The 27,568-nt window shown below is 40.5% G+C and overlaps 1 protein-coding gene across 2 annotated transcripts in view; it reads right to left on the bottom strand.

The window, feature by feature from the left end:
• Positions 1-27,568, bottom strand: part of LOC122549981 (G patch domain-containing protein 8) — an 859,839-nt gene that overhangs the window by 813,540 nt on the left and 18,731 nt on the right. Inside the window, exon 1 of one of the 2 annotated variants that reach the window (XM_043690316.1) lies at positions 13,659-13,707. The exons of the other annotated variant lie outside the window; for it this stretch is intronic. Coding sequence (XP_043546251.1) covers positions 13,659-13,664 — 6 coding nt within the window. The 5' untranslated portion in view covers positions 13,665-13,707. Of the gene's footprint in view, positions 1-13,658; positions 13,708-27,568 lie in introns of those variants that run through there. 2 annotated transcript variants of the gene reach the window in all.

Genomic DNA, 27,568 nt, shown 5'->3' with positions numbered 1-27,568 from the left:
TCTTTCTTTAGCTACATCCTATTTAAGTACCCTCATTAATTCACCACTACTCTGTCCCCAATGCCCAAAGTAAATCCAATGCTTGTCATTGTCCAGTAGGCAAAGATCACAAGAGAGCAATTGAACAAATCCAAACATGAGTGTTTTTTCCAGATCGCAAAAGCAAGCAAAAACAAAATGAATAAAGGCCGTAGTTCGCCCCCAGAATCCAAACCAAAGGCTGAACAACAATGATGTAACATTCTGTGATATGTGTTCAGCACAGCTCCCATCCATTGGAAGTGGCCTTCAATCATGTCCTGCCTACTTTGTAGCTGAGCTTTGTCATCCACAAGGAAAGCTTCCTCCTCCTCAGTGTCCTCCTCTCCTGGGAAGACAGCTCTTGCTCACCCAGTTCTTTAGCTTCCAGCATGTCTTCTTGATGTCTGTTCCAATAGCGCAGAGCACACCATGCCATGATCATGTAGCACACTGTCTTGACTATACTTGAAGGCCCTACCAGATTGGTCTGACCAGCTGAACCACCTGTTCAGGAGCCCTATAGTTTGCTTCACCACAGTCCTCACTGGTAAAGGTGACCTGTTGGCTGAGTGCTCCTCTTCTAGTTTCAGGCTCGCTTCATTCAGGACCTTCTTGATTGAGTTGCCAGCACTCGCACTGTTTTCCTACAGACAGTTCCCAGTTTCAGTGTCATGGTAAGAATCTACTTAACTCTGCTGTCTCTCAGGATAGTAACACCAGCATGATCTCAAAACACCCTCAAAAAAAAGTGCAGGTGGTAGTCAGAAGGTCGGTTGAAAAAGAAGTGCAAAGAGCAATACAAGTAATACAGGGAGAAATTTTCTCCTGGCTTCTGCAAGACCAAGTACGTATATTTTTGTAATTTGCAAAATGCACACCCAACCCTTGTGTTAACTTTGCTTAGGATCTTTGTCTTTCCACACAGCAATCAGGTTCACAGCATGTTGGTGTGTCATGTCAGAGATTATGTGGATTGTGGGTGTGCAGGAAGGCCAATTAAAAGGCCTGCCTCAGTTCTCCGACAGTATTCCAGCTTTCGACATCTTTTACATGCCCCATACATTCATGCCACAACATCTCACCACACCTTCAATTAACCCTCTGCCATTCCATGTCCTACACATTATCCCTGCAAACGCATGTCATCTCAGTTCATCCACCCACTTCAATGCCACAGCACCATACGACACCACCTTGGTCTGTCCAAACCAGCCATACTATCTCCATAATTTTGGTGCATTTTCTTTAGCTACTCACTCAATACACACTTTTTCCAGTCCTCAGGAGCCATTCAAGAACAATTTAAAGTTTTCTTTAAAAAACAATATAAATCTTAATCATTTAATAATCTACAAAATCTCTTAATTCAAAGCCACTGTCACAGATACTGAAAGGAGAGGTGATGGTGTGGTGATATTATCTCTGGACTGTTAAGCTAGAGAGCCAGGTAATGTTCTGGGGTCCTGAGTTCGAATCCCATCATGGCAGATGGAGGATTTTGAGTTCAATTTTAAAAACCTGGAAGTAAAGAGTCTAATGATAACCACAAATCCATTGTTGATAGTTAGAAAAAAAATACATCTAGTTCACTAATGTCCTTTAGGGAAAGAAACTGCCATCCTTACCTGGTCTAACCTACATGTGATTCCAGACCGATAGCAATGTGGTTGATTCTTTATTGCTCTCTGGGAAATTAGGAATGTGCAATAAATGTTAGCCTAACAGCGATGCCCGTGAATTATTTTTTTTTAAATTGCCAAAAGACGACTTAAGTGGAAAACTGGCATTCCCCTAAAGGGCTGACTTGATTTTTAGACAAGAAAATACATCAATGGCATGCTCTGTTATTACAGGTTCATAAAAACTTTGATTATACTTGACCCATTACACTACTACCTGCTGATATGAAGACATTCACAGTTTTTTTGAAACCTAGCCAGGCATTTATAATGGTAACAGCTTTCATAACAAATACTTCCAGCTACATTTCCTGAAAATAACAAAACAGAATGGCGCTCCCATCTCCATCTCAAAGCACAGGGTTTGTCAATCAATGGTGAGGTACAGGGGCAGACATTTGCTTTTAAACTTACAAAAGCAGGTTTAAAAAAAATAGTCAGAGCAGTCAGTCATTTAAATTGTAATTCAAATCATGGCACAAGAGGCTAATTGGTTTTCTTTTCACATTGATCCATCATAGCATTTTCTCCAATGCAAAAATACTTTAAATATTTAAACAATGGCAGTCAAAGTAAGGGTCAGCTTATCTTTGCTCAGCAGATCCCTATGTCAATCACTGCATTAAAACACATACCTACATTACAATTCAGCATCTAGTAGTGACATTTCTTGGTGTCTAAATATTTTATACTTACCTCTCAGGATGTTCCAGACTCTTCAGAAGGTTTCCTAATCAGACACAGACTCTCCAAGGAGGTTCTTTTCTTAAAGGACTTTGAAAATTCATCTAGCACACCAAAATCATGATCAAAAGGTAACAGAATTGTTATATGACCATCAAAACGGAGGCCCCAATCTTGCAAGAGGTGCACACGCATATCGCACCTAAGAAATTCCCAACCTGTGAAATGGCTACGTAAAAAGGGCATGTGGTCAGGAAAGTAGATGCAACTTATTTGTCAAAGGGAAAAAAACATCCACATTCAGCATTTCAAGTCTAGATTCACATCTCCACAAGGAGACAAAAAAATGCAGATTAGTCTGTTGCAGCTCCATCTCATGATGACTATGTACTAACATAAAGCTACTTTACTCCTAAAGGCCTACTCAAGGAAGAAAGCAGCCTGCCATCTTGTGCTCCTGCTCATTTAGTAAACAAGTGGAAGCATATAATTAATTCCGAAAGTCACACAACATAAACTCATACTGAGAAGAGGTATTGGGAAATAATAGATAATGCAAAGGATTTTGTTGAAATCGTAACGCATGGTAAGTTGATCATTTCAGCAATATTTGGGAGAAGCATTGATGGTTAGTATAAATGGGATCATTGTGAGTTGACATGACATGGAAGAATGCATACTTCTGGTGAAAATCAAACAGATATTGACAGAATTATGTTTTTCAAGGACAAATGTAGAAATCAAATTAATGCCTCCGAATGAAGATTGCCTCTTGGAACTGCCAATGGGTGGTTATTGTGCTTCCAACTGCCTGAAATGTCTGTTCTCTTGGGCACCTTTCTCCTCTTTGTCTGGAAAATTTGAGTAACAAGCAGCACATTGCCCTACCTTTGAGACCCTGGATGGATTGCATTGCAAATTACCTCCCAGAAAGATCCAGGCATTTGAAGCAGGTCTTCGCAATTCCAGTACCACGGTAGCTCTGATGGTTTATTATACACAGCTAGAACAGTACCGCAGTTAATAATCTGTCGCTCCGGGAATTTCACTGAGGTTTTGCCAGCACCAGGAGAATCACTCGCTCAGTGAAGTCAGAGCAGTAATCTGATGAAAATCTGCCCTTTACCTTTCTATAAAGTGGCAGGACATTGAAAATAACAACTTCTGAACTGACATTTGAAGTTTTACTCCTGGACCATTTTTGATTGTGTTCAATATCTATTCAGTACAATTATTTCCATCCCACAGAGGACTAAGACATTGCAATTTCATTTCTTCGTTCAGGCATGAATTACCAGCAACAAGTACGGGTACATCTGTGTAGGGCAGAAGGTGCCTGGTGACAGCACCACCTGCAAGTTCCCCATCCAAGTTATTCATCATCCTGAATTGGAACTATAATTCCTATGTTGCTTGGTAAAGACCCTGGAACTCCCTCCTTAAGAGCATTATGAATTAACATAAACCTCTGGCTGTCCATGTGATGTAAGAATGCAGCTCAACACTACCTTCTCCACAGTAATTAACAAACAGTAATGCATTGTGGGATTACCAGCATCCTCACACCTCAAGAACAAATAAAAAGACCCATGTTAAAATCAGTTGGTAAATTTACAGGACTCTGTACCATAGAGAAAATTGCAATCAAATTGATATCCTTCTTGTAACCACACAGTTTTGTATTTGCCATATCACCAATATAATGTACAACCTTTACCTGAACAGAATTGTAATGGCTTTTCTATCTACAATGTCGGAATTTTGGAAACTGACCCTGTGCTATGTCTACATTTCTCTTATAATGCTGCCTTCAAGTGCTGAGCTAGCAGCAAGCAAAACACCAAAGCACTGGTGCCAAACACTTCTAGAAGGCAGCAGCTATCTCCTGAATATAATCTCCAAAGGCAGATGGTACCATGGTGAAGCTGACCACTGCCTTGTAGGTTGTAAAAACAAGAGATCAGCAGGTACTCTGTCCAGAGATGTGGCCAAATTACAATCAAAAAAGGTGTTTGATTTGATTTATTATTGTCACATGTATTGAGATACAGTGAAAAGTATTGTTTTGCACACTAACCAGATACATTATACCTTATATATGTGCATCACAGTAATAGAACAGAATGCAGAATATAATATTATAGCTACTCGGAGAGAAAGGTCAACTCCAATATATGAAAGGTCCATGTATAAGTCTGATAACAGCAGGGAAGAAGCTGTTCTTAAATCTGGCATTCAATCTGAGACAAGAGCCCATATTATCAAAAAAAAGTGTTTTGAGAAAAGAAAACCTGATGGCTTCCTGCATTGCATGTGACAACAATGCTCTAATATACATTTGATTATTTGAGTTTGAAATCGCCATTGAATCTCCCTTGTCTTAAGGAGTTTAATTAGCAGCTAAATAGAAGTGAGTGATTGCCAAACTCTGGCAATCCCATGAAACACACTCTAATGCATCCGAGAGACATTAGGACACTGATACACCATCTAGAAATACTATTATCAACATGTGTCTGCACGCATTCACATCCCTGTGAGCGACTAAAAATCAAGCACAATATCTCTCCATCAAACAGACCTTGCTGAAAACACCATTCACCCTACACAAGTGGCACCAACGCTCCTCTGTTACTCGTACGGAGACAGCAGGAAATTTGAAAAAGATTGTCTAGGTATTTCCCCATTCTTGCTAATCTTCCCCAGACCACAGCTGCAACATTATCTTGAAATTCCTGTCTAAATTCCTTCAGGTACTCAGCTAGTCAACAAGCTAAAAGAGCAACTTTATATAGAATTGATGCACATCGAGTGACTGCATGACTCATTCGTTGTGATTAACATGTGAATTCTTAAAGTTATACTGCCATTCACATCGCTGAACATATTCAGCACAAGGATCAGGAGCATAGAGTCATCAAGTCATAGTCATAGAGATGTACAGCACGGAAACAGACCCTTCGGTCCAACCCGTCCATGCTGACCAGATATCCCAACCCAATACAGTCCCACCTGCCAATACCAGACCCATACCCCTCCAAACCCCTCCTATTCATATACCCATCCAGATGCCTTTTAAATGTTGCAATTGTACCAGCCTCCACCACTTCCTCTGGCAGCCCATTCCACACATGCGGCACCATCTGCGTGAAAAAGTTGTCCCTAAGGTCTCTTTTATATCTTTCCCCTCTCACCCTAAACCTATGCCTTCTAGTCCTGGCCTCCCCTACCTCAGGAAAAAGACCTTGTCTATTTACCCTATCCATGCCCCTCATGATCTTATAAACCCCTATAAAGTCACCCTTCAGCCTCCGACGCTTCAGGGAAAACAGCCCCAGCCTAATCGGTGGCTCAGTGGTTAACACTGCTGCCTCACAGCGCCAGGGTGCCAGGTTCAATTACAGCCTTGGGTGACTGTCTGGGGCTGAGAAAGTTTGCACATTCTCCCCATGTCTGCGTGGGTTTCCTCCGGGTGCTCCGGTTTCCTCCCACATTCCAAAGATATGCAGGTCAGGTGAATTGGCCATTCTAAATTGCCCATAGAGTTAGGTACTTTAGTCAGAGGGAAATGGGTCTGGGTGGGTTTCTCTTCGGAGGGTCGATGTGGACTTGTTGAGCCAAAGGGCCTGTTTCCACACTGTAGGGAATCTAATCAACCTCTCCCTATAGCCCAAATCTTCTAACCCTGGCAACATCGTTATAAATCTTTTCTGAACCCTTTCAGTTTCACAACGTCCTTCCGATAGGAAGGAGACCAGAACTGCACGCAATATTCCAAAAATGGCCTAACCAATGTCTGATACATCCACAACATGACCTCCCAACTCCTGTACTCAATACTCTGACCAATAAAGGAAAGCATACCAAACGCCTTCTTAATAGAACTATTACAAAATAAAATGTCCCAATGAACACACAGTACAGCTGTCTAAGAGTTTCTCTGTGTGTTGTGAAAGCTGGATGGTTATTTGTGGATCTGTGGTGTCAAGTTCTAATTCTGTTTTGACACATTGAATGGAAAAACAGGAACCGAAAAGCCTTCAACAGCACTTTTATTTGTATATTTTTCACAAAAATGTTTTTACTGATAATCATATTTGTATATTTTTCACAAAAATGTTTTTACAGATAATCATACTTGGAAAGCAAACATTTCCATTTCAAGCACCAGCATCAAGTACTGCCAGGTCAGCTTTAGCACAGGTAAAAAAAAACATAGGCTCCTCTTACTTTGAGAAAGTGAGGGCTGCAGATGCTGGAGATCAGAGCTGAAAAATGTGTTGCTGGAAAAGCGCAGCAGGTCAGGCAGCATCCAAGGAGCAGGAGAATCGACGTTTCGGGCATAATCAGACATTTCCTTAAGAAGGGCTTAAGCCCGAAACGTCAATTCTCCTGCTCCTTGGATGCTGCCTGACCTGTTGCGCTTTTCCAACAACACATTTTTCAGCTCCTCTTACTTTGACCCAAACTCACAAAAGGCACCCTCATACCTGTGTGGAACGATTCAATTGTCGAATGAGCAATTCTCTAATACTTCTCAATGAGGTTGGTAGCGGTAATGGAAAATTTTCATTTGCAGACAAATTATGACAAAAGTAAAAAAATTGCCCCTCATGCCTTTTTTAAATCTTTCCCCTTCCCTCCTTATAAACATGTTTCCTAGGCTTAAAATCCCCAGCCTAGGCAAAAATGTCTGATCATATGAACTCTATTCCTCTCCTTCAACAGTATAGACCTTGCATTGAATATAAATATAAATATAAATACACAGTTACTGTAATTAAATCATAGCTCAGAATTTAATTATTTTCTGTAATTAAATCATAGCTCAGAATTTGCTGTTAATATAGCAATGACTGTGAACTCAAATGTTAATGCACCACAAACCCAGTAATGTGGTGATGATAAGGTGCACGGTAGTCATCAACAACCACCTTCCACCCCCATCCGGACCCACCCTCACTCCCAACCAAACTATGAATGTCAAAAGTTTGCAGGATTTGAACTGTAAATACCAATGTAACGTCACACATTAGTGTCAGCTCTGAAGAAGGGTCACTGCAGCCAAAACGTTAACTCTGATTTCTCTCTGGAGATGCTGCCAGATCTGCTGAGAAATTCCAGCAATTTCCATTTTTTTTCTGATTGCAAGCATCGGCAGTTCTTTCACTTTTTAACACATAAATTAGGGTTCATATTTCATGATGCAAACAGGTAAATTAACATCCTGGTACATTAGTCAACCCTGCAGACCTGGAATCAGAACAAATGGAACTGTCATGTTTCACCCCAGCAAGTAGGAAATTGTTCCAAGAGGTTTTTTTTTAGAAAGGAGAATTATTAATATCTTCAAACCTTTTATTTTACTTCACCATTCTGGCTCTTCTTACTCTCTCATTTAATCTAACCTTCCAACTCAGTTACTTTTTCTGCATCTAATATGACCCAAATTCTCCCCTTTTACTTCTCTGCAGTTTATTCTCTTTCTTTATATATTTCATTGCTTTGGGAAATAAGCTGATAAATGCCATCAGACAAAGTCTCAGAAAAGGTATCCTGTGGTACAGGGGCAGTGTCCCTACCTCTGAGCCAGATTCCTGGCTGGGTTTCATTTCTACCTGCTCCAAATATGTGTCCTAACAGGTTGAATAAAAATATCTCTGAGATCCCCAAGTTTGTGGCTGACTTCTCTTTTTTAGATTAGATTAGATTAGATTCGCTACAGTGTGGAAACAGGCCCTTCAGCCCAACAAGTCCACAACGACCCACCGAAGAGTAACCCACCCCGACTCATTTCCCTCTGACTAATGCACCTAACACTATGGGCAATGTAGCATGACCAATTCACCTGACCTGCACATCTTTGGACTGTGGGAGAAAACCAGTGCACCCGGAGGACACCCATGCAGACACGGGGAGAATGTGCAAACTCCACACAGACAGTCACCCAAGGCTATTTCCAGCGATTTGCAGTGCAAAAATAATCTGACACAAAGGGGACAGAAAAGTTCCAACTCATGGTGCAAGGTAATCCACTCCAGCAACTTTTGGGTCAATAACACTATTAGTTTAAATGAGAGTAAATCTGGTTGCCCGTTGTGGAGTATAATTCAGCAGACCCATGAAATAAATAATGACGGCGGTGGCTCATGAACAGAGTCTTGGAAAAAAAGTTACGCCAGTGCAATGCATAGGAAAGAAAAGTTAAGCTTGAAATATTTGAAATGGTAATAATGTTTAAAATTAAATTCCATGTTGTCTGATTTAATGTCACTATCAAACTGTCACAACCACTGTGAGTGTATCTAATCATTTGTCATTCCATAGAGGAGCAGAAGGGGGAGTAAAAGTGTGGAGAAAATGAAAGTAGAAAGGCTCTATACAGTCTACCAAGCAGCAGAGGAGTCCAACAGGACAGTCACGTCTAGAGCTGACAGAAGCTTAGCTGAGGGTTTCAGCAGCAATGGGCTAGCTTGGGACAGACACGTCTGTGATTATTGAGATGAAAGTCCTCAGTCCTGAAAAAGGTATAGGATCAGAAGCTCAACTCAAGGCCAAAGAGAATACCAAGGTGCAAAAGTTTGGGTCATCCTGAAATGAAAGTTGATGAAGTTCTGAGTGATCAATCTATTTCCTTGTCATTATCACTTCAATTTCTGTTTAAGCATTTTACTCAATATCGAATTCCACAACATCAGAAACTGACCACATTCTGTCTATTTCTCATTTTTCTTACATTTCCCCATCTTTGTCTTGCTTGAATTTGTTTAATTTCCTCTTAGCAGAGAGAACCCATTCTTTCCCTTTCACACTAATGTGCACCTATCTTATCTCTTATTCTCCTTCTCCATCAGTAACAACCCTTTTGTCTTTTGCACTGTGCCTTGACCTTTGTCACAACTGTAAAAGCAATTCCAATATATTTCAATTTGAAGCAGTCATAATGAACTTAAAACATGAGCTCCATCTCTGCCAGACCTGCTGAATATCTCCAGCTTTCTCTGTGTTTATTTCAGATTTCCACCATCCACAGTACTTTGTCTTTAAATCTATTCCCTTGCCTGCCTCATTAGATCACTGATATTTCTCCAATTCTGTTTTACATTTTGTGAGGTGAGAAAGACGTCAACCAGTTGCATTGCCAGTTTCTTTCATATGCCAAACAAGACACCATTCTAAGATTTCTCCCGTGAAAGACTGCAGTTTTCTCTCCTTTGCTATAATTCCTTCAATAGTTTGGTAAGGTCCAGCTAACAAAAACTGTACTCCTTTTCTCCTTCCATTGACTTTCTCCCTTTTCTTGCCTCTGCCCATTCTCCACTTGAAGAGCCCTTTTTAAAAATGGCTTTTATCATGAGCCATACATTTGCAGCTACCTGACAATTTCAACAATCAAGGGGTTTATGCTGCATATCATCAGCCATTTCTGACTTTTTAAAGGCTGCAATCTCCCACAACCCCAGCTCAATATTTTGATTTGCACAAGAGTTCTACTGATCTAACATATACTGTTACTAAATATATGCCATAAGTTGAGTCACAGAAAAGATGTGAACTGATGTCTGCAGGAAAAGCTCTGAACAAGAAATCTTCAAAGAGTGCACAAGCAAAACACTAAAATGGACACTCATTTATTTGTAAAGTTCAGAATATGCCATAGGATAATAAAACCAATCAGGAGTTTAAGAGAAAAAGGCAACATCAGAAATATGTTTTCTACTATGAAGCAGCTTTGGATATAGGTACAGTAGGAAGTTTCCATACAAAATTAACAACTTGGCCACATATGGCTCACAAAGGATGTAACATAAAAATCTCACAATTCTGCCCGAGACCTATAACCTGCTTCTGTTTAGCCACTGTATAAGTGTGAGTTGCAGCACTGATAACAGAATTTAAAAGCTGTTTCTGGTGTCAATAAAGTAAGCTTGCTGGGTACATATAGCTGCTACTAGTGGTCTGCAAACTGCTCCTAGCTGGCCATCTGGTGGCTAAGAAAGAAAATAACTACAGATTCTCTCTCTTTCTCTCTCTCTCTCTCTCTCTCTCTCTCCTGCCCCCCTCCACCACCCCCCTCCCCTCAGGGCTAAAGATCCCTAACATTGCAGTAGCATCCAAAACTGTGCTCACTATAGAATGGATGATTTTAACCCTGTCTCTTCAGGAAAAGTTGGGAAGGTGGGTCTCTGAAATCCCTCATGTTGCAATGCTACAGAGACAATGCTTTCTTATCACAGCTTGCAATCATGACTTGCTCTTATACAGACAGAGTCACATAGTCATACAGCACAAATACAGCTTCGGTCCATCTCATCCATGCCAACCAAGTTTCCCAAACTAAACTAGTCCCACTTGCCTGTATTTAACCCATATCCTTCGAAACCTTTCTTATTCTGTGCCTATCCAAATATGTTTTAAATGTTATAACTGTACCTGCATCTACCACTTCGTCTGGCAGTTCATTCCACTCTCTGCACAAAAAAGTTGCCCTTCAGGTCCCTTGTAAATCTTTGTCCTCTCACCTTAAAAATATGCCCTTTAGTTTTGAACTCACCCCGGGGAAAAGACCATTGCTATTCACCTTGTCTATTCCAAGTAGACAGCAAGGGGATCTACAGGGAGTCATTAGGGTCAGTCTATAAGTGGATAGTCTGGTTTCTCAATTATGTTACCCATGTTCAGCTACTGTTTCAAGCAGTGGTTCGCGCAGAAAAATGCTTTAAGAACATTTTTTATATTAAAACCAAATTCCATTGTCGGGCATAGTAGAGAAAAAAGGAAAATTTATATCTTTTAGATCCTGGGCTCCTCCAATGACCAGGTCTTCCTGACTCACCTTCTAAGAACTCATCAGTCGATATTCTGTTCCATCCATTCGCGAGCTGCCTGTGGATGGGTAACTTGACTGTGTCTATGTAGATGAAGTCTGGGAGTTGAAATCCCCAGACTTCATGCTGCCAAGATAGAGATGATTAACCACCAGTCTCAGTCTTCATCCACCCGATTGTCATCCTGAGTTCAAATATAGCACAACTTGTTCTCAAAAGTAGGACACTAATTATGCAGCTATTTTCATAACATACAGTGCAAGATCTGAACTTCATCTTCAACTGTATAAATATATAAAGGCTAAGATGTTCACAATTTATGACCTTTAACATGAAATGTTTCTAATTTCCAATGGAAATACAGAAGAAATTCGTAAGTTCTATAGCCAATTGATCTAAAACAAATCTACCATTTTTTACGTCAATTTCTTGAGTTAATAAAGTCCTTTGTCACAGATTTCCACAAATTAACTTGCAATTTTTCTAGGCTATTAAGTCAGTAAAAAATGCTTATGCCTAATTCACACTTTCAAAGACATTCCCTGAGCCTATCTGATCTGAGAGGAGAGCATGCCATAGATGACAGTATTGTGACCACTGTGCCATGTCATGCTGATGACTGTATTGTGACACACTGTATCATGTCATGCTGATGATAGTATTGTGATCATTGTATCATGTCATACTGATGACAGTATTGTGACACATTGTGTTATGTCATGCTGATGACAGTATTGTGACCATTGCATCATGTCATGTGCACACATCGCACGAGCAATTTAAAGTGTCAAAGTCCGCAAGAGAAAAAACCTTGAATGAAGTTACTTTCTGCTACAAATTGCTTTTTGTGTAAGCAATGTCAAAAGGACCAGGTGTTTTAGAAATGGCAAAATACACATGGTATTTACAATATAAGACATAAGACAAAGGAGAAGAATGAGACCAATCAGCACATCAAGTCTGCTCCATCATGATTGATATGTATCTCAAACTCATTGTCCTGCCTTCTCCACTCAAACTTTATGTCCTTAATAATCAAGAACCAATCTCTCTGTCTTAAATAATCTCAATGACTTGACCTCTACAGCCCTCTGCAGCAATCAGTTCCAAAGATTCACCCTCTGGCTGAAGAAATTCCTTCTCATCTCAGTTCTATAGGGCCGTCCCTTCACTCTGAAGCTGCACCCTTTCCTACTGCTAAGACATCTTCTCCACAACTGCTCTATTCAGGCCTCCCTGTATTCTGTAAGTTTCAATCAGATCCCTAATTTCCTCTTGAATTGAATATGCCTCTCCAGAGAGTAGTCAAGGTTTAACCACATTACTGTGGGTCTGTCGTCAAATGCAGGTCTTGGAAATAAGGACATCAGATTTCCTTCCATAAAGGAAACCAGACGGATTTTCTTTTTAAGCAGCAATCAATGGTAATTTCATGGTCATAATAACAAAGACTAACTTTATATCTCAGATATACTAATTGAATTTAAATTCTATCAACTACAATGAGCATCAGTTTGGGCCTCTACATTACTAGGAAATTACCAACTTCCTCAGGGTCAGATGAAAAGAAGTTGTGGTATAGTGGAAATGCCACATCCATCAAAGTTTTACCTGCACATCCACTAATATCATCTATTGTATCCGTTGCTCCCGATGCGGTCTCCTCTACATTGGGGAGACTGGACGCCTCCTAGCAGAGCGCTTTAGGGAACATCTCAGAGACACCCGCATCAATCAACCAAATCGCCCCGTGGCTCAACATTTCAACTCCCCCTCCCACTCTGCCGAGGATATGGAGGTGCTGCGCCTCCTCCACCGTCGCTCCCTCACCACCAGACGCCTGGAGGAAGGACGCCTCATCTTCCGCCTCGGAACACTTCAATCCCAGGGCATCAATGTGGATTTCAACAGTTTCCTCATTTCCCGTTCCCCCACCTCATCCTAGCTTCTAACCTCCAGAAACTCGATCCCCTGACCTGTCCGGACTTGTCCGACCTGCCCAGCTCGTTTTCCACCTATCCACTCCACCCTCTCTTCCCTGACCTATCACCTTCATCTCCTTCCCCACCTACCTATTGTACTCTATGCTACTCTCTCCCCACCCCCCCCCTCCTCTAGCTTATCTTTCCATGCTTCAGGCTCTCTGCCTTTATTCCTGATGAAGGGCTTTTGCCCGAAACGTCGATTTTGCCTGTCCTCGGATGCTGCCTGAATTGCTGTGCTCTTCCAGCACCACTAATCCAGAATCATAATCCAAAATGCCAGGCTAATGCTGTAAGACCATGGGTTTCAAGTCCATCATGGCAGATGGTGAACTTTGAATTTCATTAAATCTGGAAATAAAAATTAAAAATTAATCTAATGGGAACCATATAACCATCATTTATTGTCAAAAACCCATCTGGTTCACTAATGCTCTTTGGGGAAGGAAATCTGCAATTCTTACCTGCATGGGCAGCACAACGGCTCAGTAGTTAACACTGCTGCCTCACAGCACGAGGGACCTGGGCTCAATTCCAGCTTCAGATGACTGTCTGTGTGGAGTTTGCATGTTCTCCTTGTGTCTGTTTGGTGCTCCAGTTTCCTCCCCCTGTTCAAAGATGCGCAGGTTAGGTGAATTGTCTGTGGTAAGTTGCCCACAGTGTTCAGGGATGTTGGGGTGCATCAGTCAGGAGAAGTGTAAAAAGTAATAGGGTAGGGAAATGGGTCTGGGTGGGGTACTCTTCAGAGGGTCAGTGTGGACTAGTTGGGCCAAATGGCTCTAAATCCTCTGATATGTGACTCTAAATCCTCTGAAATTTCCAAGAGCTCAATAACAACCGGGGGGGGCAACCAAATGCCAGCAATATCCACATTCCAAGAGAGAATTTTTAAAAACCGTGACTCCTCGGAGCTACCTTTTAAATTGCTGTATCTATTTAGACTTCTTTATAAAATATTTTATAATTAATGGTCACAATACACCAGTAATAGAGCTATACCACCAATCACTGATCCATCAAATCAAGACTGTATGCAAATGTTGTAATGGATATCCCATTGGGTACTGGTAAGATTAATCTAGACCTTCATATGCTGAATAGAGTGTCTCAAACATTGGTCAGATTGGAACGTGTTTGCTAACCTAATGTACCTCAATTTTCCAGGCTGCAAAAATATCTGCAATTTGTAGACATAATGGAAGAAAAACAAATGCTGTGGACTTAATTAACACAAACATCCTCCTGCAGCAACACAATAAGCCACACTGAGTTTACATTGTTTAAATAATACCTGATATACTAACATTTTCCAACTGGCAGCCACTAAAAAGCTAACGCAATTATAGTGGTCAAACTCTCAAAAATGATGCCAGAATTATGGAAATTATGTTTAAAGAACGATTAAACATTGATTTTAAAAAAACTCAATACACACAACTTTAAAATGCTTAAGTACACTGTTTGATTTATTTTTGAACTCAACATGTTACTTTGTAAATTGAACAACATGCATCACTTAGTGTAACATATACAACTTTTCTCTTTTTACATGGGGTATATTGGTGTAATTATGCTATTAATAGGTAACAAATTGAGCAACTATTTCTTAAAATAAGAAAGATAAAACATTACAAATGATTTATCAATTATTTGAGCAACTATTAATAGGTGATTAATAAGCAAATATTAACCAGTCATAGGATTAATGCAGCATGAATACTATTTCATCTATGAATATTTTACAGACTCCTCCTAAAATCAATTCCTTAAGAGTTCACTGTTACTGTCTCATCAAATAAGAATTAAATAATTCAATCAACATTGGTTTATTTATATAGCAAAAATAATTACTTCAGCAGCTAATGCACAAGTTCACAGTATAATTCAATTAGCGTATAAGGCAATAGCATTAGTTAACTCAAGCAGTATAAGATACTATTCTATAAAAGGATACTGTGCTACTTATCAAATGCATTACTAAATCAGTTTTATGTTATGAACTCAAATTGTGAACTGCATTAAATTTCATTTCACTCCTTGGCAAGATTTTTATTATAAATAATTTTTATTCCGTTCACTCACAGAGATCTTGACTGTTATAAGCAATTGAGAGTATGGAGTATTTTGGTAATATTGTGGGTAATATCATTAATTTTCTGCATTATTCAGTCAGGTTAATGTTTGAACTTTTACAATTATAATGTAAGGCAGTACAGAAGTAGTTGAGTTTCTAAGAAGCTGGAGCTTTTGAAAAAAGTAGAAGACGGAGTACAGGAAGTGTGTTTAATAGCATGATGTAAATGTAACAATCTTCTTCATCAACATCAGCAAAACAAAGGTTATTGAGTTCAGTAAGCAGAGTGGAAGACACAGTCCTATCTGCACCAATGGTGCTGAGCAGGAGATGGTCGAAAGCATCAAGGCCGTGGTCATAAAAATCACCAACAATCTGTTCTGGTCCACCCATATTGACACTACGCTCAAGAAACCCCAACAACACCTCTACTTCCTCAGGAGGCTAAGAAAATTTGGCATGTCCACAAGTTTTTATATATGCAGAAAGCATCCTATCTGGATGCATCACCATGCAGTATGGCAACTCCTCAAGACTGCAAGAAACTAGACAGGATCTTGACCAGATGCGCCAATGGGCTGAGAAGTGGCAGATAGAGTTTAGTTCAGATAAATGTAAGGTGCTGCATTTTGGGAAAGCAAATCTTAGCAGGACTTATACACTTAATGGTAAGGTCCTAGGGAGTGTTGCTGAACAAAGAGTGCAGGTTCATAGTTCCTTGAAAGTGGAGTCACAGGTAGATAGGATAGAGAAGAAGGCGTTTGGTATGCTTTCCTTTATTGGTCAGAGTATTGAGTACAGGAGTTGGGAGGTCATGTTGACTGTACAAGACATTGGTTAGGCCACTGTTGGAATATTACATGCAATTCTGATCTCTCTCCTTTCAGGAGAATGTTGTGAAACTTGAAACTGTTCAAAAAAGATTTACAAGGATGTTGCTAGGGTTGGAGGATTTGAGCTATAGGGAGAAGTTAAATAGGCTGGGGCTGAGGAGTGACCTTATAGAGGTTTATAAAATCATGAGGGGCATGGATAGGACAAATAGACAGAGTCTGTTCCCCGGGGTGGGGGAGTCCAGAACTAGAGGGCACAGGTTTAGGGTGAGAGGGGAAAGATATAAAAGAGAACTAAGAGGCAACTTTTTCACAGAGAGGGTGGTACATGTATAGAATGAGCTGCCAGAGGAAGTGGTGAAGGCTAGTACAATTGCAACATTTAAAATGCATCTGGATGGGTATATGAAGAGGAAGCATTTGGAGGGATATGGGCCAGGTGCTGGCAGGTAGGACTAGATTGGATTGGGATATCTGGTCAGCATGGACGAGTTGGACCGAAGGGTCTGTTTCTGTGCTGTACATCTCTATGACTATGAGTTGTTAACCACAGTCCAGTCCATCACATAAACCAGTCTCCCATCCAATGACTCCAACTATACTTCCCATTGCATCGGGAAACAACCCAATTAATCAAAGACCCCTCCCATCGCTCTGTCGGGCAGTGCAAATACAAACAAATTCAAGAATGGCTTCTTCCCTTTTTTATCAGACTTTTGAATGGGCCTCTTTAATGCTAATGTTGATCTCTCTCTGCACCTTCTCGGCAGCTGTAACATTGTATCGTGCACTCTGTTCTATTACTCTGATGCACTAGTTTTGCTACAGCTCTACAAATCCCAGGTGAGCTAAAAAATGTGTTGCTGAAAAGCGCAGCAGGTCAGGCAGCATCCAAGGAGCAGGAGAATCGACGTTTCGGGCATAAGCCCTTCTTCAGATTCCGGGCTTATGCCCTAAATGTCGATTCTCCTGCTCCTTGGATGCTGCCTGATCTGCTGCGCTTTTCAGCAACTAATTTTTTAGCTCACCTGGGATTTGTAGAGCTGTCTCTGCACCCTGTCTATGTCACGCTGCAACCTGCAAAAGCCCTTGATTCCATCAACGGCACCTCCAATCTTTGTGTCGTCTGCAAATTTACTAACCCACCCCTCAATCTCCTCATCCACATCATTAATAAAAACTACAAAGAGCAGAGACCCAAGAACAGAGCCCTGCGGGGCCCCACTCACCACTGACCTCGAGGCAGAATACTTTTCATCTACAACCACTCTCTGCCTTCAATCAGCCAACCAATTCTAAATCCAGATGGCCAAATCTCCCTGTATCCCATTCTTCCTGACTTAATGAATGAGCCTACCGTGGGGAACCTTATCAAATGCCTTGCTGAAATCCATATACACCACATCTCCTGCTCGACCTTCATCGACCTGTCTTATCATCGCCTCAAAGAACTCAATAATATTAGTTAGGCACAACCTGCCCCTCACAAAGCCATGTTGACTGCCTTTAATCACGCTGTGCTTTTCCAAATGGTCATAAATCCTATCCCTCAGAATTCTTTCCAAAACCCTTGCTGACCACAGACGTAAGACTGATGGTCTGTAATTGCCGAGGATTTCCCTATTATCTTTCTTGAAAAGAGGAACAACATTCGCCTCCATCCAATCCTCCGGTATGACTCCTGTGAAGAGTGAGGAAACAAAAATCTTCACCAGTGGCTTAGCAACCTCCTTTCTCGCTTCCCAGAGCAGCCTAGGATAAAATTACCAACGCTATCCCTGATCATTCTCTTATTCTTCACGTATGAGTAAAATGCCTTTGGGTTCTCCCTAATCCTTCCTGCCAAGCCTTTCTCGTACCCCGTCCTGGCTCTCCTCAGTCCATCTCTGAGCTCCATTCTAGCAAACCTGTAATTCTCTAAAGCTGTGCTTCCTCCACCCTACATAAGCTGTCTTCTTCCTTTTGATGAGAATGTCCTCTGCTGTCCTTAATCTTACCCCTTCTTAGATTTGCTTGAATCAATAGGATCATGGCTGATTTGACATTCCCCACTTCCACCTTCCTGAGTTTTTCCCATAACCCTTGATTCCGCTACTGATCAAGAATCTATCTATATCAGCCTTAAATAGACACATGGACTCTGTCCTCACAGCTCTCTGTGGCAAGGAGTTCCGAAGATTCTCTACTCTCTGAGAGAAGTAATTCCTCTTCATCTCAGTCTTAAATGGCGTCCCTTTTTTGAGACTAAACCCTCAGATCCTAGATTCTTCCATGAGAAGAAACATCCTCTCAACATTTACCCAATCAAACCCTTAAGAATCACACTTCCAATCTGAGCTCAAACTGAACTAATAGCCTCAACAGTTTGTTTTTTAGTATGCGCAAACTCAGAAATGTAAATAGTTTATCACTTAACACAACTGGTACCTAGTTTGGTAGTACTCACTCACATTCCTTCTTGGTACTTAGATTACTTTTTCCAAATGGATTTTTGACCTTTTAAAAAAGTATGGCTACTTTCACAGAACTGAAACCAAAATCCATTTGCATCTAATTAAAAATCAAAATCCAACTGACAATAATGTATTATGCACCTTTATCACAAGCGGTGAACGTTTGGAATGAATTACAGCAAGTTGGTTAAAACTGATCACATCAGTTATGCAGTCACAGAGATGTATAGCATGGAAATAGACCCTTCAGTCCAACTGTCCATGCCAACCAGATATCCTAACCTAATCTGGTCCCATTTCCCAGCACCCGGTCCATATCCTTCTAAACCTTTCCTATATCCTTCTTTCCACTAGACTTTGCAGTCTCCAATATTTTAGGGACATATTTGTGTTATCCCTTGTGAAGACAGAACCAAAATATTTATCTAAGTGGTCTGCCATCGCTTTGTACCCCCATTATAACTTCCTCTCTTGCTCATTGTAAGGGACCTACATTTAACTTCATTAATCTTTTTCCCTTCACATACCAACCAGAGCTTTCGCAATCAGTTTGTATGTTCACACTAAACTTACTTTAGTCTTTCCTATTCAAATACCCATCCAGATGCCTTTTTAAATGTTGTAATTGTACTAGCCTCCACCACTTCCTCTGGCAGTTTATTCCATACATGCACCACCCTCTGCGTGAAAATGTTGCCCCTCAGTCCCTTTTAAATTTTTCCCCTATCACCCTAAATCTCTGTCCTCTAGTTCTGGACTTACCCACCCCAGGGAAAAGACCTTGTCTATTTACCCTATCCATGCCCCTAATGGTTTTCAGAAGGAATTAACAGATATTTTTGCAAGAAAAGCAGTTAAAAACAGTGTTTGGGTAAAAAAAGGTAAATTCATACTTTGCATTGCTCCAGGTTTCCAGAGCCACAATGTCGTTATTGCCACTTTGAGCTGAGGAGTTTCTGACACAGTCATGTTTAAAATGAGCAAGTCAGATTATACAAGTTGTGTGCTAGCATGAGTAATGGATCTCTGCTTATATTTTTAAACTGGTTCTGCCCAATTTATGTCAGATTTGGAGACAAAACCATCAGAAAATCTATGCTCATGAAAGCAGACAGACAGTGAAAATGAAGATTAAACTTTTTGTAACAAAACAAGTATGCATGAAAATGCTCTGGGGCGATTAGTTAGTCTGCACGAAACATTTATTCATTATAAATAAAAGCTTTCAGAGTAGTAATTTGTTTTGTATCCTTCAGATACTGCAAAACAATGTCTATGTTGTAATGGACAAATCTTATCCTGTAGTGCCTTCCTTTTTATGTTTTAATCTGATTTTACTTCAACAAGATACAAATGAGAAAGACAATGTGAAAAGTAGAGTGTGAGAAGCAAAAGTACTTTCTGTTATTTGAAGTTTGTTTTATGTGTTTATTTTTGTAACTTAGAAATGTAATGATAAAGTCAGCAATAACAGAATCCAAGATGAAAATCTAATGAGAAAGTCCAGTCCACAGTATCAAAAGTCACTCATGGCTTCAAGCGCATTAAGATTAAACTTCACCTGACATTTATGAGTGAAGTGAAGCCACATTCTGAAAGAAAAATTTAAATTATATCAGGAATGAAGACTTCAATTTAATTCCCAAAACACAACATTCTAGGAGTGGATCTAATACCAATCTTCTGGGCTCTTGCCATTTCAATACTCTGTTTTGCTCTCATGTTAACATCTCAGAACTAGGCTGATGCAATGTTCCAGCAAAGCTAAATGAGCAAGGCCTCATTTTCCACTGAGACATTTTACAGCTTTCAGGAATCAACACTGTGTCAACAAATTCAAGCCATGTACACCGTCATCTATTTTGTTTAGACCACTATCTCCCTCCCAAATTCTTGTTTGCATTGAGAAACTCAGCAGGTCTGGTAGCATATGTGAAGAGAAAGCAGAGTCAATGTTTTGGGCCCGGGGACCCTTCTTCAGAATGCTGAACTTGAAACGTCAATTCTGCTTTCGCTCCATAGATGCTGCCAGATGTGCTGAGATTTTCTAGCAATTTCTGTGTTTGTTTCAGGTTTCAAGCATCCATGATTATAGAGTCATAAAGTCATTGAGATGTACAGCACGGAAACAGCCCCTTCAGTCGAACTCATTCATGTTGACCAGATATCCTAACCCAAACTAGTCCCATTTGCCAGCACCAAGTCCATATCCTGCCAAACCCTTCCTATTCATATGCCTTTTAAGATGCCTTTTAAATGGTATATTTGTACCAGCCTCCATCGTTTCCTTTGGCAGCTCATTTCATACACACACTACCCTCTGCATGCAAAAGGTGCCTATTAGGTTCCTTTTATATCTTTCCCCCCTCACACCCTAAACCTATGCCCTCTAGTTCTGGACTCCCCAACCCCAGGGAAAAGACCTTGTCTAATTACCCTATCCATGCCCCTAATGATTTTCTAAACCTCTATAAGGTTTATAGGCCTATTTAACCTCTCCCTATAGCTCAAATCCTCCAACACTGGCACCATCCTTGGAAATCTTTTCTGAACGCTTTCAAGTTTCACCTCATCTTTCTAATAAGAAGGTGACCAGATTGCATGCAATATTCCAAAAGTGGCCTAACCAATCCCCTGTACAGCCACAACATGACCTCCCAACTCCAATACTCAATGCTCTGGCCAATAAAATAAAGCATACCAAACGCCTTCTTCATATTCCTATCTACCTGTGATTCTACTTTCAAGGAACTATGAACCTGCACTCCAAGGTCCCTTTTTTTTAGCAACACTACCCAGGATCTTACCATTAAGTGTATAGGTCCTGCTCTGATTTGCTTTTCCAAAATGCAGCACCTCACATTTATCTAAATTAAACTCCATCTGCCACTTCTCAGCCCATTGGTCCATCTGATCGATATCCTGTTGTATTCTGAGGTAACCTTCTCGCTGTCCATTACACCTCCAATTTTGGTGTCATCTGCAAAACACTAACTATATCTCCTGTGTTCACATTCAAATCATTTATATAAATGACAAAAGGTAGTGGACCCAACACCGATTCTTGTGGCACACCACTGGTCATAGGTCCCCAGTCTGAGTCTTTGATTTTATTGTTTGCGTGGGTTTGCACTCAGTAGAGATGATCCATTTTCTGATATTAACATCTATCATTCATGTTTATGTCCCTTCTTCAATACCATCAGAACCTCCTTCACCTTTTACTCTGGGACAGCTTTCCAAATTGTTCCATTTGCTCCTCTTCCCCTCTTTGTTTCTGCAACATAAAAACCATCACTCTTCCAGCCCACTTCAGTTCCAAAGACGATCCATATCCGACTTGAAACACTAAGCTGAACTTTACCAAAAACTGCCACAGTGGAGCTCACAGTGAGAAAACCTCCATAAATCTCCCCAAAATGTCAATTTTGGGAAGATTTATGGAGGTTTCCTCACTGTGAGCTCCACTGAGTTACTTCACACAATTCTCTGCTCTCACCACATTATATATGGTAACAAACAATGTTTTCAGTCACTTTCTAAGGATAAGGAGTGTGCTATTTAGGACTGAGATGAAAAGACATTTCTTCACCAGACAGTGGTGAGTTTGTTGAATTCTCCACCACAGAAAGCAGTGAAGGTCAGAACAGTGAATATTTTCAAGAAGGAAATATTTCTTAGGCATAATGGGATCAAAATAGGATATGGGGAGAAAACAGAAAGAGGTTTCTGAGGTGGATGATCAGCTTGAGCGGCACGGTGGCACAGTGGTTAGCACTGCTGCCTCACAGCGCCAGAGACCCGGGTTCAATTCCGGACTGAGGCGACTGACTGTGTGGAGTTTGCACGTTCTCCTCCGGGTGCTCCGGTTTCCTCCCACAGTCCAAAGATGTGCAGGTCAGGTGAATTGGCCATGCTAAATTGCCCGTAGTGTTAGGTAAAGGGGTAAATGTATGGGAATGGGTGGGTTATGCTTCGGCGGGTCAGTGTGGACCTGTTGGGAGAAGGGCCTGTTTCCACACTGTAAGTAATCTAATCTAATCTAATCAAATTGAATGGCAGATCAAGCTGGAAGGGCCCAAGCACCTTCTCCTGCTCTCCTTTTCTATGTTTCTGTGAATGCACTGCACCTCTACATCCCCATTCATGCACTATCTTGTGGTCAACACACCAGGATTTCAGGAATTTCAGCCACCAGTGCCTTATTTTAATAATGCAGCAGATTGATAGCTGCCAGCTCTTCTTTAGCTATGAATAATTCCTCCTTGTCTCTGTTTTAAATGTGCAACCCCTCATTCTGAGATTAAGCACTTTGGTCCCAGACTCTCCCACAAGGGAAAACCACTTTTCCACAGCTACCCCGTCAAGTCCTCTAAGAACCTTATGTTTCGGTAAGATGGTCTCTCATTCTTCTATCTTCACACATGGGCTTAACCCACAAAATCTCTCCTCAGAAGACAGTCTTCACAGTATACATCATGGGATGGGAAAAAAACTCTGAGGGCACATAGGTGACATAAGTGAACTCTTTTGGAATGAGAAGCTCACATCTGTAATTATATTACTTCTTTATATCATCACCTGTTTGATCAACTGTCATAGTAACTGCAGCTACAAGAATGAAGCTACATGCCCTTGGTGTCACAATATATTTCAATCCTGCCAAAGAGAGTATTCTTTCCTTAATGCCCAATATTGCTCCAGTGATTGGGATCAGGTGGACCTCATTGACTACAAATGGCCCAGGTTAGCAACCCCAATCAAGAATCTCACAATCAACAAAGTCCACATGGTCCCAATCACTACAATTACATAACATCTTATCATTATTCAGGGCTGAGCATAGCTCATCTCTCTGGCACTACCCTCTGTCTAATCTAATTGGAAGGACTGAAGAGTGATGTCATCCCCGACTGATCTGTGTGCACATCCTGACTGACCACAAAATGTTAGTGCAGAAGTAGGCTATTCAGCCCATTGAGTTTTCTGTATTATTCAGTGAGATCGTGACTAATCTGGTAACCCTCAACTCCATTTTCCTGCTTTTTTTCTCCCTAACCCTGATTCCCTTCCAGATTAAAAATCTCTCTCTCTCAGCTTTGAATATACTTAACAATTCAATTTCAACAACCTTCTTTGGTTAAAAAAAAATCTACAGATTCACAACTCCTGAAAAAAGAAATTCCTCCTCTGTCTTAAATGAGCATTCTGTCATTCTGAGACCATGCCCACAAGGGAAAACCACCTTTCTACAGCTATCCTGTCATGTCCCCTAAGAATCTTCGATGTTTCAATAAGGTGGCCTTTCATTTCTCTATATTCCAAAAATTTAAGGTCCAACCTACTTCACCTCTCCTCATAAGACAGTCTCTCAATACCTAGGTATCAGCACAGTGAACCTTACTGCCTCCAATATATCTTCCCTTTGATAAGGGACACAAAATTGCTCATTGTTTTCCAGCTGTGGTCTGACTAATGCCTTACAGACTTTTAGCAAAACCTTGCTACTTTAATTCTCTATCACCTTTGAAATAAAAGCCAGCATTCCATTTGCCTTTCCTGTTACCTGCTGAACTTGTATGCTGGTATTTTGTGAATCATGGTCAAGGACTTCCAAGTCCCTTTGCCTTCTGCAGTTAAATCATATTCAGCTCCTCTCATCCTCCTGCCAAAGCATAAACTTTACATTTTCCCACACCACATTCCATCTGCGAAGTATGTGCCCACTCACTTAACTTGTCTATATCCCTCCACAGACTATTAATGTCATCCTCACCCTTGCCTTTCCACCTTTTTTTAAAGTGTGTCAAGCCACTTACCACTTATGACTTGTGTCGAAAAGTGTGGCGCTGGAAAAATACAGCAGGTCAAGCAGCATCTGAGGAGCAGGAAAATCAACGTTTTGTGCATAAATCCTTCATCATGAAGGGCTTATGGCCAAAACGTAGATTCTCCTGCTCCTCGGATGCTGCCTGACCTGCTGTGCTTTTCCAGCACCACACTCTCAACTCTGATCTCCAGCACCTGCAGAGCTCACTTTCTCCTCCTCTCACTCCACTTATGACTTATGCCTGATTACACAAAACCCACTGGACTCACCGTGGCTCCCTCCCTGGATTGATACAATACAGAATCTCTGACCCTGACTAGTCCAAGTCCCAGACTGATGATGTCCAAGCTCCTGGACTGATGTTGGATGATCTCCTTGAGCTATTGTGCTAGTGCCCTTGACTGTGGATTAATCCCCTTAGACTTTGAGACTTAGCCATTTGGATGAAGTATGTGCCCTGCATTTGCTGTGTAAGCTGCTGGCACAGATGTGACATTGATGCAGCACATTGACATAAAGCAACATGCCTTTGACAGATCACTAGTGGCAAACAAGACATGCTGCCTGGCTTTGTGTCTGCACTTAGAGGGGAGGCCAGACAAGAATATGGTGAGTGCTGAATAATAATAATATGCAAAATGGCAAGGATGCTGAAAGTGTCCAAGTAGATTATAAAAGAGCCCTGAAATACTCCCATTGATGAGATGGGTGTCCGAGCTCTGACATACCTGCCTGGCAGCAGCATTATAATGCAAAGTGGTGGTAACATTGAAATGGATACCTGTATTCTAAGTGAACTGGAGTTATGCCATAATGTATTGAGGTTGGTGCAAGTCCAATACCAATCTCGATGGGCAAAGTTTGCAGATGGTCAATACCCACTGAGTGCACCCTGAGGTGTTGGAGATTGCTGACAAAGATGGAGGCATGGAGGAGCTAGCAGTGATCTATAACCACTAGGTACCCGCTCTTTCATGTCAGGAATTGTAGATGTCTAGTTTCTCTCCGCCACGTGGATTTGATTTGATATGATTGAAAACAACAACCTGCATACAAATCAGACAAGAAAAGGTAGTCCCAGAATTGTGAACAGGTTCTGATCTGGAGTCCATTCATAAGTCAACTTGTATGCAAGTTGCAACATATTTTAGGACACTATAAAAGAACCATGTGTAAGTACAGCAAGTGTTTGTACATCTGATGTTTAATATTACACCCCTGCATGACATCGCAAGGATAAGTGTTCACAAGTTGGAAGTTTGTAAATCAGGGACCCCTGGTAATGGCATGTTCATACATGAAAATTGACCTCTCATCATTCATAGTGAGATTGTCATCTCACTATTCAAACCTTGGGTAAAAGTCAAACTTTCCTCAATATCTGTTCTGTTCTGTTTTTTTCTATTCTCCACATATTTTCCCAGTTGATTCATCATTGCTCGCATCGCTCAGGGACTGGGAAAATTCAGCTAATTAACTCTGTTTCTCTTTCAACAGATGTTGGCAGACATCTTGGGTTTCTCCAGCATTTCCTGCATTTTTTCATCCTAGAGTGTATTCACCTATTTTAAAATTCCACTATGAAACTGGAATATTTGAAATTCAGGCAGCACACAATGGCTACAATATGAATTAATATGCTTCAGCCTAACAATCTTGGATGATAGCTGATTCTTAGTTACTTGCCAGGCTTGTAAATGAAATGATTTTAGACAGTATGACCTAGTTTCTCTTTCTTAGTAGATGGACGACAATGTAACATGAATTCACAACTTGGTAGCCAGAGGAACAATCAGTACGTGAGACAGAACAAGATTGTTAAATGGAGAAGAGTCTGGAATCCAGAGTTCAGGGTGAATGGAGAACATTTTCTTTTACACAACACTAGATTATCATCCAACAGGTTTATTTGGAAGCACTAGCTTTTAGAGCGCTGTTCCTTCATCAGGTGGTTGTGGAGTATAAAATCGTAAGACACAGAATTTAGAGCAAAAGTTTACAGTGTGACGTAACTGAAATTATATATTGAGAAAGACCTGGATTGTTTGTTAAATCTCTCATCAACACGGTCATTCTAAAACAACAATGCCTGATGTTGTGTGATTTTTAACTTTATACACCCAGTCCAACACCGACACCTCCATCCATTTGACTTAATTCACTCATCAGAAAATAACTACTGTCAAATTCTGATGTGGAGATCAAGAAATATACAGGTCTCTTTCAATATTGACATTTACTTTGTTTGGCACAAATATTCACTGGCAATATAAACAATTCATATATTAATCAGGAATATGAAATTTGTGCTGAGATATTGCATTATACGATATCTTTATTAACTCACACACCAGTTCACTATATTCATTAATACCAGGCTCCTGTTCGTTCATTCACAACCCTTTACTAACCTGTTATTTACTATAACATGGTTTCAATTATTCATTCATAAAACAGTGCTTCTATAGTATATTTTACTATCCAAATTCAAAATAACCCTTTCTAATCAAAACAACCCTTTCAAACCCATCACTGCATTTTCACACCTTATCAGCCCCTGCTATAAGTAGTGTTTACCTCTGAATAAATGTAGCGTACAGAACAATCCCCATCAAGTCTTCATGAAACATTATAATATTAATCAGTCCTTACCAACCATCTCCTGGATCTGAATACATTCCCCAATCAGTAAGTACCTGTGAAATACCTTTTAATTGGGCCATTATCCCTTTAAGAAGCTAACTGACAAAACAGTGCTTCCATGAAATTGTATAAATGAATGAAACTCAGACCGGCACATAGTAAATATATCTCACAACCAAGCTGCCGTAATCAGTTTAATATCATTTATTCTTTTATTAAGTATAAGTACATTTTCCAACTTATTTAGAGCATTTCAGCCTAGTATTTTTATAAACATTTGCTAACTTAAAAGACAAAAGGACTCCCACCTTTTGATTATGCAAGCAGATCGTACAGACACTATAATTCCCATCAGGAGTAACAGACAGCACTTAGCACATGTTTTAATCCATCTCCTGTCTCCCAGAACAGAAGCCCCTCCAAACATTGCGTACTATAGATAAACAATGTAACACCATAGAAATGGAATTTTAATATATGTAAGATCTGTGTACTTATTCCTTCTCATTCCCTATCTCCATTGTCTACAATCTCTGTCTTC

The sequence above is a fragment of the Chiloscyllium plagiosum genome, chromosome 5 (assembly GCF_004010195.1).
Source record: "Chiloscyllium plagiosum isolate BGI_BamShark_2017 chromosome 5, ASM401019v2, whole genome shotgun sequence".
NCBI lineage: Eukaryota > Metazoa > Chordata > Chondrichthyes > Orectolobiformes > Hemiscylliidae > Chiloscyllium > Chiloscyllium plagiosum.
This window is presented reverse-complemented; position numbering and strand designations above follow the sequence as displayed.